The sequence below is a fragment of the Sturnira hondurensis genome, unplaced genomic scaffold, assembly GCF_014824575.4.
Source record: "Sturnira hondurensis isolate 20B ecotype Veracruz unplaced genomic scaffold, ASM1482457v3 Scaffold0002840, whole genome shotgun sequence".
Lineage (NCBI taxonomy): Eukaryota > Metazoa > Chordata > Mammalia > Chiroptera > Phyllostomidae > Sturnira > Sturnira hondurensis.
Genome location: NW_028075471.1, coordinates 3,446,843 through 3,461,086, shown reverse-complemented (window position 1 = coordinate 3,461,086; position 14,244 = coordinate 3,446,843). Strand labels below are relative to the sequence as shown.

Below are 14,244 nucleotides of genomic sequence, written 5' to 3'. Positions count from 1 at the left end.
TGCCAGTTCTGAGTGAAGTTTGTTCTATAATTTAGTTGTGCTTCTGATGTGGTTGTGTGAGGAGGCAAGCTGCCATCTTGTCTAAGGTCCCTTTGATTCTAAAAGTTTTTTATTCTGTAACTGTTTGTTACCATTGCTGTCAAGGTTAAGATCTTAGAGATTTTAAATTGCATAACTTTGTATAGTTAGCAAATTGGAGTTGCCTTTTATCTTAGCCTCAAAGCCCATTTTTGAAGTCAACACCCCATTTAAGGTTCAGGTCTCTTTGACCTCCAGTTGCAGTGGGGACCTAGTCGTTCTCATCAGTGAATGTTTATTGAAATGGGAAAATATGAGTTCTTCCCCAGCAATAAGGGAAGATCAGGAAAAATGGGGTCTATATCATGCGAATATTGCAAACTTTGAGCATTCTGCCCAGAGAGCTCAGTTCTGACTGGGGTGCTCTGTGGGACAGGCAGAAGAGATGACAGGCCAGGAGGAGCAAATGGCCTGGGCAGAGGTGTGATGAAATGACAGGACAGGGTCTGCCTGGGGAGTACGACACATCAGGGAGCCTGAGGCGGAGCATAGTCTGAGGAAACAATAACAGAGAAGGCAGAGGATGGGGCTTATATCTGATTATAGAGGGTTTTAAATATTGATTTGAGACATTATTTTTTTGTCATGTTTTGTTTTCTACATAGCTGGGATTCAGAGTCCAAATCCCAGCTCCATCGCTGACAGACTGTAACCTCGGACACATTGCTCTTCTCATCTGTAGGACAGGGGACAGAGGAGGCAGAAACTAGGGACAGGAAGGGGAGTCGGGAGGATGTCGCAGCTGTCCAAGTGTGCAGTTGTGGAAACCTGCTCAGGCAGGTGGCAGTGGGGAGGCTAAGAGACCAATTCACAGGGCTCATTTTCTAACTGGATCTGTGACAGTGACCAAGTGAGGATGTGCGTAGGTGGTTTGTAAATCAGAAGCCTTGAACCTGCTGAGCAAACTGCCTATCTCCTCCCAGAGAAGGGTTTAATAATAAGTAATAATAACAACAACAATAATAGTAATACCTGCTGGCATTTCTTAAATACCTGGTAAATCAGCTTTATGTAATTGCCTTATAGGTATGTATCTCGTTTAATCCTCATAGTAACCTATGAAATAACTGTTCTTGTTAGGACCATTTTCCAGATGAGGCTTGGATGAGTAAAATAACTTGCCAGGTCCAGAGCCAGCAAGTGATGGAGTTGATGTCTCAACCTGTCAGTGTAGGCTGAAAATACTGTGCCTTTTCCACTTCCTTATGATCCTAACCATGGAGTTGAAAGCTTGGCCACTTTGAGCCCTGTAGCCTTTGGAACTACAGAAAGCTCTGGGGCCACCAAGCTTTGTGGAGCGGCCTCACTGGTGCAGAGCTGGGCCACATGCCTCCATGTGGGAATAGAAAAGAATGAGAAAAGGCTCTCCTGATTCATGAGGTATCTGTCATGCCCAACGCACACAGACCAGGCCCCCAGTTTAGCATGATGGGGACATAGGCACCAGGGATAAGGCCCTTCTTACTTCATCACGTCAGTTTTTATTACTGGGAAGAGTGCAGTAGCGATGCCTCCTTTCTGTGTTTCATCCTAGTCAGTGTGTGGTCTGCGAGAATGAAAACAGGGAGCTCTCACTTAGTCTAAATAATTACTTTTTAAAGCACGCAAGTCTTCTTAGAGTTTTATTGTAAAGATTTCTTCTACTTAATATGCAGCACAAAAGAATAATACTATTTTTTAAAAAACCCAAAACACCCTGTGAACTAAAGTTTGAATTTAAAAATGGACAAGAATGTGACTGTTTGCAATTTAAAAGCGTGCACCAATTTCCCTAGTGCATAAAAGGTAATGCCATTTTCAGAAGCTGACTCTGCATTTACTAATTCAGGCAGATTTTGTACATGAGGCATTATATACCTGCATTTAAAAATGTCTACAAAACAAGTCTTCTAAATGCTCATTTGCACAATATAGGCACTTTAAAAAAAAATCTTAAAAATCCTTGTAGCATTACTCCAGATGAGCAGAAATATTTAGCCCTGTACTCTTGGGTACATCGTGAATGTTTGACAAACATAAAACCACATTACCAATGTAGCTTGACTTATATGTTCCCTGAATAAATTTTCCACCTATGCAAATTTTTTAAAAAGCAGAGAACTCTAAGTAACTTGCTTCTCTACCAAGCATTCAGTCCTATGATTCAGATCTAAAGAAAGATTTTGTTTTTAATACAGTGCATAAACTGCCACATCATTATTAGAACTTCTTAATAGAGTTTTGGAGGTTGGTAGAAATTTCCCCCAAAAGAGAGAACTTCTTAAAATAGAACTTCGGATACTCAGATATTCCAGGGAGCTGGTTATTTAACATTTTAAATCCTCGGGGCTGTTTCAGTGGGAAAGATCTTGCAGACCATCTCTCCCCTTTGCCCACCCGCCACTGTTCCCCCCTCCTTTAAAAAAATCACTGAAATCAATGGGAAAAATAGTCCTGTTTTAAATGCAACAGCAGTGAGGGCTGCTTTCTTGGTTCATGTCAGGAGCCTCTGGGTAGATGATATTAGCACACAAAGGACTAGACAGACAGAGCTTTCAGATTCCATGCTGAGAATGATAACTAGCATATGTGGGCTTGATCCCTGATCTGCACCAGGTACCTCTCATCATCTTCCTTTACCAGTCTCTTTCCTTTGGTTTGATGAGAGATGCAACAGTAAATTTAATTTAAATGTACAACTACTATAACTGTTTGCTGTTGGCAATCTGCTCTCTTTCCTTTTTAGCTCCTTGAAATTCTGTAAAATAAATTCTCTCAGGAACCAGTGCAGAAAGATTAGACTCTCCTGGTATGCAGGTGGATATAAATGCAAAATAAAACTTTTAATAAAGTCATTCAGAGTTACTATTATAAATGTACATGCAGAATATGGAATAACACTGACGATTTCCATTGTTTTGTCTCTTCATACTTTTTCAAACACTGGAGGAAGAAGCACAATTTGATAGTAGTCACTGTGGTGTTTGTGTTTATTAACCTTCATGTGATATGTCAGCTTCTCAGTTCCTGAGTTAAATTAGGAAATGAATACTTCTTTATGCCTGTAGTATACTTTCCTTCTGGTTTCCTGGATACTTGCAGGAAACAAAAAAAAATTGACTCATGTACTGGTTAATTTTAGCTGCCCAGGTATACCTAGTGATAATTAACTTTGGAGTCATAGCAATTAATGCTAAGGTCTTTAAAAACAAGGAAAAAATATAGACTCTACAACATATTAAAAATGTAGTAAAGTAAAAGGATAAAGTGACATGAAGCAATTGCTCAGATACCTCCCATACATTTTAAGCTTCTTGAGGATAGAGACCCTCTCATTTCTTTGAATGCCACCACCTACTTTAACAATGAACAGATGCTCAACAAAAATTAGTGTAATTAAGTTGAAGGATGAATCATAGCTTTAGCATATTTTGTGAAATTTATTTTTTGTTTGTTTTTGAAGGTAACAGTAAAAAATCAGTCATCTTTGAAAACCAAGAGGGGGTAAAGAAACAGAAAGTTTGTATGCAAAAGTGTTCTATTATTACTTATTTTGTGTTAATAAAACGAAAGGTGATGCATTATAGAATTGTACACGTGAAACCTGTATATAATTTTACTAACCAGTGTCACCCCAGTACATTCAATAAATAATTTAAAAAGATTTTAAACTCGGATTAATTTCATAGAATTTCTATTTAATATTATGTTGATATAAAAGGCCAGAAATATTCTTTTATGACACAGTGACCCTGTATTTTTTTAAATAATGTGTTTTTCAATTATCCAAGTAGTATTACCACCAAAATAGGAAATAGAGAAAAGAATAAATAAATGATCTTTGAAACTCTTAATAGCTACAAACTGTGTAGATTATGTATCTGTTCATAGGATGCCATCACTAGGCTTCACATCATCAGAACAAATGCCCACTGATCATGTCTCAGTGCCACACTCTTTGTTTTGTTTTGTTTTGTTTCACTTCATTTTGTATTAACAACATTGCATCACCATTGCTTTGAAATTTCTCTACGCCCTTATTCACATGTGCTCTAGACATGGGCATGCATGTATATAATTATAAGAAATGTGCACTGTGGACCTTAGTAGCTGTGAGTCCTGTGCATTGAAAATGGTACCTTATATCTTATCCTTTCAGATAAAATTACTGCTTAACATTAGTTTTATATATAATACAAATATTCATATGTGTGTACAAATAAATATGTGTGTATGCATATCCACATGTGTATTTATATAGATGGGTAGGTACATACAGTATATTTAAGGCCTTTATTTTTCCCCTTTACCAAAGCGGCCACTTAGATTACAAAATCTCAGAATTAGATCCAGGTATATCTTGGTGCCTTTGTAGGCTGAGCCCCTGGGTCTTGTTGGTATGGCTGATTTGCTTACATTCCTCGTACTTTCTTTTTTGTTTCCATAGATAAACATCATTCAGGGAATTGTAGCAGAAATCAACATCAAGACTGGGGAATCTGAATGCCGTTATTATAAAGAACGGCTTCTTTACTTGGAAGAAGGCCAGAAAGACTCCCTGATTGACAACTCAAGAGTACTGTGTTGTCATGGCGAACTAAAGAACAACCGGGGCGTGGTGAGTGGTGGCTCCCCTTCAGTGGGCTCATCCTGGGCCTCCCCCAACCCTTCATCCACTTGAAGCTGGCCTTCTATTACCATGCCTTTCCTGCCCAGGGTCACATTCTTTAGACAAAAGTGGCTTTTCTCATGTCCTTTGTGTCTGAGAATGCCATATATATGAATATGTGTAATCATATACATTTTAATATACATTTATATATTATATAGTTCCAGTTTCTATATAAGTAATATATATTATAAATATATGTTTATAATTTATAATTAAAAATAATTTATAATTTATAATACACATTATAAACATATATCTTTATAATTTATATGTTATATAAAGTATATATTATATATATATATATATTATAAAATGTCATGACCAGTCTATAGTCAGAAAGAATTTTGGAAACCAACATAGAATTGCCAACTTTATTTTGTTTGATCCTGACCTTCAAAAACAAACACAGAACAGTTATCTCCTCCCACTTGGGTATCAGGAAACAACGGATGATCCCAGAGAAACAATTCTTAAATTGAATGCATTTAGCTTTGTGAGAAACCCTTTTCTCTGTCAGGAATTGGTACCCACCTACAAGACTGACATTTTGAGGCCAGTGTTTTGTTTTTTTAAGTAATAACCTGCCTTCATTAGCTGTATATCTACCTCTGACCTGTAGATACCCCATTTCCTGGGTTTTATTCCTGAGTAGGTATTGAAATTGTTCTTTCTCTCCTATCATAGCAACTTAGACAGATCTCCCCTACAGTGTTTACTACAGTGAGTTGTAATTCTCCATCTCTCCATCAGTATCTTCTGTTATACCACATGCTCTTTTAAAATGAACATTGTGCCTTGTTAATCTCCAGCACCTGTTATGGGGACCTGGCACATGCAGAGGCACTCAGTGATTTAGGTGAATGAGTGGGTGAGCGAACGAATGAGTGAATGCTTATATAAAGAAAGGATGGATTTGAATTATATGAGAGTTCAAGATTCATTCAACTCGCAAGGTTATTTTTATGTATAGCCAGTAGAAATGAATGCTAATATATATGTTATATATTATAATGTTTATATATTATAATGTAAAATATATTTTATATAATATATACATTTTATTATGTGTGGTATATATTTAAATTGAGTGTTGAGAAAGAGTCTCCACTTTGACTATATTTTATCTTCAATATCTTGGGATAAAAGCTAAAACTACATTGAAGAGTTCTTAATAAAGCTGTGATGATTCAAGGGACACCATTTTGACCTGGACTGTGAAGTGGCATTTAAGAGCAAGCTTGGAAATGTTCCTTGAAATCATTGAGTACATGTCACAGCCCCTATGATCAGTGCTGCTGAATTCACCCAGCTGGTGGAGCAGTGAAAATAATGAGACCTGTCACAGGCCACTGCTTGAAAAGTGTTTCTCTTTGACTATAGGAGTGACTAATTGCTAGGGAGTGACCAATTGGTAAAGAGCTGCATTCTGCTTCTTGCTGATTTTTGGAAAGTACTGGTAAACTTGTAATGTTGAATGCTCTGGCTTCTCGACTGTTCTTTCTTGGAAGGCCTGTGAGACATAGTTGGGAAGATGCATTGCTCTGTGAGATGAGAGCCTATTCTCTTTCTGTCCATCAGTCAAGGATGAGACTGGTTGAATGGGTCTAGGGCATTGAAGATGAACTCTATCTAGTTCTTATGGCAGACAGTCAAATTTTTTAAAACAACAATAGTAGTTGGAGTGAGGGGTTTGTTTTAGGTTTTTCCCCCCAGTAGAATTGTAGAAGTCTTTATAAACAAAGTCTTGTATCAAGAAAAGAGCTCAGTAGTTTTGAGGACAAAAAGAAGCAGAAAGTAAGGAGAATCTTCAGTGAATTTTCCTAAGCAAGGGATAATAATCCTTAAAGTGTCCCAGATAATCTGAGTTCAAACTGCCTACCTTGGCTAGTGGATGGATTGAAGTAGAAAACGTGTAAATATCTCTGATAATGTTTAGTGTGTATGACAACAACCAACCCCTTCTCTCCCTTGCCCCGAAAAGAAGTTTTAACACATTCTTTGTACCATCTCTCACCTAAAAAAGCCCTTAACTTGGTTATTTTGTATTTTACTGTATTTTTCAACTATTTTAATTGCATATTTAATCATTTTGATAAACATAAAATTTCACTCCCCCACCCCAATACAGAATTATGATTTGTGTTTCCTCCAGCCAACATTTGGTTGAGCTTTAGTTTCTGGAGTTTTGGAGGGGTGTGTGTGCCTCTCTGTCTGTCTGTCTATGGTAGGGTAGGGGTGGGTCTCATTTCTTCCAAATATCAAATTATCTGATAATCTAAATGTGCTTTCTCTGCCCCATATCAAGATTCTAGATGGGTGAAAAGGTGAAGGGGAATAAGGTACAAACTTCTAGTTATAAAATAATTAAGTCACAGCATATAATGTACAGTACAGGGAATATAGTCAATAATATAGTTTTGTATGGGGACAGGTAGTTACTAGACTTAAAGTAGTAATCACCTCGTAAGATATATAAGTGTAAAATCACACTATTGTACCCCTAAAGCCAGTGTGATATTGTGCATCAACTATACTTTAATGACAAAGAAGATAAGATACCACCAGGAACAAGTTTATGCCAATAAATTTTAAAATTCATCTGAAAAACTGATTCAAGAAGAGAAACATACATACTGTTGTATAACAACAACAAAAAAAATCCAATGTGGGTTTCTACCCCAGTTCTTCTGGTTTCCTCTTCAAGACCCCTAAGATGACGATCCCAAATATTTCCACTAGAAAGCCAGAACCCAGCTGCAAAGTTGTGGATTTTTTCGCTTCAATTCCTCAGCATTTCCCAATAGTGAGAAGAGTCTGGTGTATGGAATTTAATGGAGCCAATTTAGCCCCTCTCCACCCAGCAAAATTGCTTTCATGATGTAATTTGACACAGGACTTTATTTTTGAGATTTTCTTTTTGCCCACAATACACACACCAATCTTCAGCCTTTTAAGTACAACCTCTTCAGAGAGCTGACATTCTGACGAACTTAACTGAGAAGGACAACTTCTTTGATCTTTTTTTCTTTGTGGCTGTGGCCACATGCTCTATTTTCCTCAGAACAGGCAGTGTTCCAAATTGGAGTGCCCAGATGAAGCTGATAATCAGCTCTGTGGTTAAAGGAACAAGGTTTTTCGTTTTTGTTTTTTGAGTTTGGGAAGCAAAGATTAATATTAGGCTTTGATATACCAATCTCATCCTTTAGATGACTATTGTTCATTTGATCTCTTAAAATTATATTGCATCATATAAACCAAAGCTAGGAAGGTACTAACTTTTTCCCCTCTCGCTACCCCCTTTACTCTATTCCCCCTTTTCATTTTTTCTTAGGGGAGCTAGCGCAGTGTGTGTCTGCAAGGTTCTGAACTGCAGTGTGAAGGCAGTCCTGGCTGTGGGTGTCTGTGGGCAGAAAGGCCTTCTTCAGGGGACCCTAGAACAAAGGGGTCCTTCTCCAAGGCGCTCCTATAACAAAGGCAGTGGATGCATCTGCAAGTGCCTGAGACCTGCAAATGCCCAACTTCTGTTCACCTGGAGGTAGATTTGAGCCTAGAAGTGTGCAATCCAGTGTGAACTTGGTACCTGCAGACCTCTTAGTCCAGTAATCAACTGCTCTTTAGACTATTGCTTAGAGAGATTCTGTGGATTCTTCTCTTTCAGAAACTGCATGTTTTCCTGTTCCAAGAAGTGCTCGTGATCACCCGACCTGTCACCCACAATGAGCAGCTCTGCTACCAGTTGTACCGGCAGCCGATCCCCGTGAAGGACCTCTTGCTGGAAGACCTGCAGGATGGAGAAGTGAGGCTGGGCGGTTCCCTGAGAGGAGCTTTCAGCAACAATGAGAGAAGTATGGATGACCATTTGTTTTGACCTGTTGAGGGTTTTGTGGCAGTGGTGGTTCAGAGTGAGTGACTGGCTAGTGAAAAGAGAAGAGCCATGGCGTTGAAGTTGAAGTGCTATATGATTACTTATTGATTGTATAGCTTTTTCTATCTCTGTGAGCATCAGTTTTTTATCTGCAAAGTGGGAATGCATGCATACCTACTCCAAAAGGTTGTTATAAGGATTAAGTAAGATACTGCAAGTGAACCTGTCTGCACATAACTGGTGCTTCTTAAGGTCCTTTTCTCTGTATCTTTCTGTTGGATAAAAGCGTGCTTAACACTAGATGGTCCCTATGTAGATACCAGTTGCATGGCTTCTGTAGTTGGGCTGCAGACTGGTCCCTAAAGAGATAAGAATGTATGGTTGCTTGGACTGAGGGTTCATCTGTACTTGCAAACCTGAACTGAATAAAGGAGTTAACGAAGAGAAGCTAAGATAACAATGTCTATCAAGTATCTTCTTATGTCAAGCACTGTTCTAGGCACTAGTTCACACTGGTGAACCAAACTACCCATATTTTGCAGTGTGTAATGCACACTTTTTTTTTTCACAAAAAAAAGAGTGCACATTATACATGGGTAGTACTAATTCTGTATCTATATAGATGTTTTTAATTCTTTTATTTATACTTATGCATTAAAAGTATAATTCTAGAAAGCAGTAACAATATCCATAGGCAAAATAATACCCTGGAATACATTAATCACTTTTGTTGCTAAATATAAATAAATAAATAATTGAATTAAAAACTTAAACGAAAGATTTTTTTCTCTGAAAGTTTGGGCCAAAAATGTGGGTATCCATATACATGGCAAAGTGCGGTAAATTCTTTGCCTCTATGGAGCTTACGTTGTGATGGATGAGATAGATGAGAACCATAAAATTCTGGGAGGTGTTAAGAAAACTAAAGCCATAGGAGGATAGATAGAAATAGCAGTGGGAGATCTGTGTTGGATGAATTGGTCAGGGAAGTCTTCTTTGAGAAAGTGACATTGGAGCCTTATGGGTTAACATTGGCATCATATTGTAAAAGTAATTAATATGTACTGCCTCTTACCTACTAATCAGCCCCTCCGCCCTAGTGATAGTAGTGGTAGTAGTAATTTACATTTCTTGAACACTGGCTATGTGCCAGACATTATATGAGGACTTATGTGTATTATCACGTTTATTCCTCATAATAACCTTAAAAGGTAGGTTCTCTTTGTTTCCCAGTATTTTACAGATAAGGAAACTGAGACATAGAGGAGTTAAGGTGCTTGCCCAACAGCAAATAGTGGAGCAAGTGGTAGTCCCCGGTCTTGACTACAAGGATCATACAAGGGAACTGACTCAGTGCAGATGCTTCTATGAACCAAGCATTGCACATGGCATGTGGGGCCCATTAAATGCCAGTTGCTATTGTTATTAAACTAAATAAAACATCTTCCATATTGTACCATAATGTTTTTTAAATGCATGTAACTCCTGTTGAGGTCATTAAAATGTAATTTCATTTTTTAATGAAACTGAATTTATAACAGCTCTGTGTCATTACATACTAAATAAAAGGGTACCTTCATGTGGAGATTCATAGACATGTTTTGTTGTTACAGAGAGCTTCTTAAACTTGCAAAAATCTCTAGCTTGAGGAAATTGTTGAAATTATAGACTATTAGGCACATCTTAGACGCATCGAATCCAAATTTCTAAAGGTGGGGCCCAGACATCTGTATTTTTAATAAGATCCGCAGGGCATTTTGATAGGCAGCCAGTTTGGTAACTAGTACTTTGGGGTCCCCTGAAACATGACTTCATTTTTCTGGGCTGATATCCATTTGCTACCTTCTGAGGACAACTGAGCTAGACCTGTGTCAACTCGGGTTGGTTGATAGTGGCTGCAGGTTACTGTTGAGCCATGTCCTGGGGGAGTGGGACACATTTTGCAGTCAGTTAGTAATGTCTGTATGAGTACTAAAGGTTAGTGTGGCTACATAATGTTATCTTTAGCCTAGGGAAATATATGACCCTTGACCTTTTTTATGTTTTTTTTTTCCATTTCTAGTTAAAAACTTCTTTAGAGTAAGTTTCAAAAATGGATCCCAAAGTCAGACCCACTCACTACAAGCCAATGACACCTTCAACAAACAGCAGTGGCTCAACTGTATTCGTCAAGCCAAAGAAACAGTTCTGTGTGCTACTGGACAGGCTGGGGAGCTTGGTTCCGAGGGACCATTCCTAAGTCCTGCCACTGGGAGCAAGGAGCCACAGGGAGAAACGAAACTTGAGCAGATGGACCAATCAGACAGTGAATCGGACTGTAGTATGGACACAAGTGAGGTCAGCATCGACTGTGAGCACATGGAACAGACAGACTCTTCCTGTGGGAATAGCAGACACATTGAAAGTGATGTCTGACAGAAGCATGTACTTCTGGGATGTAGCCCTGTGTCCTACCTGTACAGTATTTGCATTCCACACATGGAACAGTTTGGAGAAGCACTTTTTAATACTTTTGTGACCATGTTGACCCAGTCTCTTGTATCTGTACCTTTGTCCCTAGTACTGTAACTGCCAATTTGTCTGTGTAAGCTGGAATCTGTAGCAACTGTTCTCCTGTATTGTATTTCACAACTGTCTGAATGGATGAAGAGGTACTTGAACAAGTTATTTTCAAATGTCCTGCTGGCTTTAAAAGAAAAAGAAAACAAGTCTCTAAACTACTGTTTTATATAGATTCTTACAGAGCCCTTCCATGTTTCTCTAGTGCTTTTCTAGCTCTTTGATGCAGTAGCTGAAGGCACAGAACTTAGAGGACCTTGCAAACAGGGCATGAAGAAGTCACGAGGGGTCATTCATGCATTGTGATGGCATTTGAAGGAAAACCAAGAACAATCAATTGTTATAGTGAACTTGTTTGATGTTCTACAACCAGAGAGCATGGAAACATCCCTGGAGGTTCTGGAGGCTTACTTTTGCAAAGGAAGAACCACCCTCTTGACCTGGTAATATCCTTCAGTGCAAATTTGATGCAACAATCTATTAGGACATGAAATAGAGCATGACCTTAAAAGGACCAGCACAAAAACAGCTTCCAGCTCTAAACCTTGAACTGGGATGCGCATTGTACACGAGAGCCTCTGTCATAGCTGTTGGCTTGCCTTTCAGAGTCATTTCTAGCCTAAAACATCAGAATAGAACTCAAAGGGCCTGGGAAAACCTGGCAGGATAACAAAAACCCCATCTTCATTGTGTTTCATCTGCCAAGGCCTACTCATATTTTAGAGCACAAATGAAGAGATGAGGGAAAAAGACTGAAACGGATTCAGTGACTCTGCTTGTAGAAACATGTGAGAAGGAAGAATTTGGAAGAAGTACTTCATGATGACCTTATGTGAGAAACATTAAAAGAAAAAAGTAAGGCCCAGGTGCCCTTCTGGAAACAGCCAGAGCCTTGGGGTCTTCTGCTCTACTTTTGGGTCCTGAGTTTGCCGTGTCTCAGTCTGTGCTATGATCAACATCATAATTATATCCTCCAAAGGCCAACTTAATTAACTGTGATTAATTAGAATCAGGTAGCCAAACTAGTATCTCTTTGTCCAGCCTTGATTTACAGTGCAGGGTGGGTCACAGACCTTAAAAAAAAAAGTTAACTGAATACACAGAAAAGCTCCCTGAGAGTGTAAATATTTGACCTGTGCAAAATTATACCCACACCAGCACTAGTAGTGATAATGCTAAATTATTGCCAAAAAAGTTTTTTTACTCTTCTGCGTCTTTCAAGTTTACATAAAAGAAAGCAGTAAATACTATGTTGTCGTTTTATTATGTACACCTAATCATGTGTTCAGAGAAGCCGTGTGAAAAGATTTAGCAATATAAAAACAAGGTATATTGCTTATTTTTCAAAAACAAAAAATATTGTGGTCAGTTTTACCCTGTAAACATATTTCTGTATTTATAGATTTTAAACATGGTGAATTTTTTTTCTATTACAAGTTTATTTAAAACTGCTTTGTTTCTCAAGTTGTTATTGATTTAGTGAGTGAATGAACCTGTTACAGCTAGAAGCAGAGAGAAACTGTTTGATGGTGGGGAAAAGAATGAATCATTCTTTGCAGGAGCCATCGGCCACTTCAGCCAGTGTGTTGAGAGAAGAGGTCTGTCCAGTGACAGCCTATGGGAAGGAAGTTAATGAATGTTTTGATGAAATGAATGTTTTTGTATAACGGCCTTAAACTTTTCTGGGAGCATTTCAAATAAATTGCATTAAAATATTGTCCTGTTTGTGTACAGTTTATGCCCTACAAACATCAAATTTTAACTATCTTCTGGGAGGTTTTTAACTTTCAAATAGGGTACAGGTTGAAATGAATGCTTTGCTTCTATCTATCAAAGCTTTTGCAGAATTCAATATTTCTAAGATCATTCTCTGTACATTCACTTAATTTATTCATTTTTAACAACGATATCTTGAATCTATACTATGTGTCCAGTGACAAGTCAGAATTGCTATAGAAATGAAGTGTGGACTCTCACTGTTAGTATAGGTGACTTGGAGAACTTTAGGCTAAAAAATGGAAGACAAATTTCACTTCGAAATTCTTACTAGAATTTCAGTCCACTTTTTCTTTAGCTAAAATGATTACTTTTATTTCCCCAAGGAGTAGTTTTTTAATGAAAATGGTAGTTTTAAGCTTCTGGTAGCCAATCTTCAGTAGTATGTTGGCCCAATAACACTGATAATTAGTCTTATCTTTATAATAAGCTCTCAGCATTTTTTAACACACTGTTAATTCCTACATTAATCAAGATTTCACATAAATAAGACCGTCCAAAAGAAAAACTTACTCTTCCTTGTTCTCATGGTCTTCTTCTTCCTCCTCTTTCTTCAGTTTTCCTGTCCTTCTTCAGAGCCACCATTGACCATTTGACTATTCCATCCACTCTTCACTCCCATGGTTGTATTGACTTTGATATTAGAGAGTGTGTCTCTACTAGTGTGTTAGAAATCATTTGTACTTGACAATATGTGGGTTAGTACAAATGACTGAGGGCAAATGGTTTTCTTCCATTTACTTTCAAGATGTTATTTGACACATATAAATGTAATCTTTGCAGTCTAAATGAAAAGTCATAAGCAAAGAGTTACAACTAGCAATTTTGTGCAAAATTAGAGTATGGTTTCAGCTTCTGAGTTGTGGTCACCACCACCACTGATTCTATTTCCATTCCTAACAGAGTTCGCAGCAGCTATAAACTCTTTAACAATATCTTGGTTTAAAAACATCTCTGCTTAGCCCTGGCTGGTGTAGCTCAGTGGATTGAGCGCGGGCCTGCAACTCAGACGATCACAGTTCGATCCTCAGTCAGGGCACATGCCTGGGTTGCAGGCCAGTTCCCTGCAGGCCAACTCCCAGCAGGGGATGCACGAAAGGCAACCATACATTGATGTTTCTCTCCCTCTCTCCTTCCCTTCCCCTCTAAAGATAAATAAATAAAATCTTTTAAAAAAATAAAAAAAAAATCTCTGCTTATAGGAAACTGCAATCTTCTATCTTGGTGAACTAGCCATTTAACTTTTCATTTACAGTTCGTCCATGTCCATCTACCTTCTACAAATAATCCACAGGCCTGAGGACTCTTTGGAAGA

At 38.1% G+C, this 14,244-nt stretch overlaps 1 protein-coding gene across 5 annotated transcripts in view; it reads left to right on the top strand.

Annotated features, from left to right (window-relative positions):
• ARHGEF3 (Rho guanine nucleotide exchange factor 3) overlaps nt 1–12,870 on the top strand; it is a 274,023-nt gene extending 261,153 nt beyond the window's left edge. For all 5 annotated transcript variants that reach the window (XM_037040715.1, XM_037040716.1, XM_037040717.1 and 2 more), the window contains 3 exons: nt 4,505–4,675; nt 8,388–8,574; nt 10,657–12,870. In XM_037040715.1, coding sequence (XP_036896610.1) covers nt 4,505–4,675; nt 8,388–8,574; nt 10,657–11,009 — 711 coding nt within the window. In that variant the 3' untranslated portion in view covers nt 11,010–12,870. The remainder of the gene's footprint in view (nt 1–4,504; nt 4,676–8,387; nt 8,575–10,656) is intronic.
• Nucleotides 12,871–14,244: the final 1,374 nt, after the last annotated feature.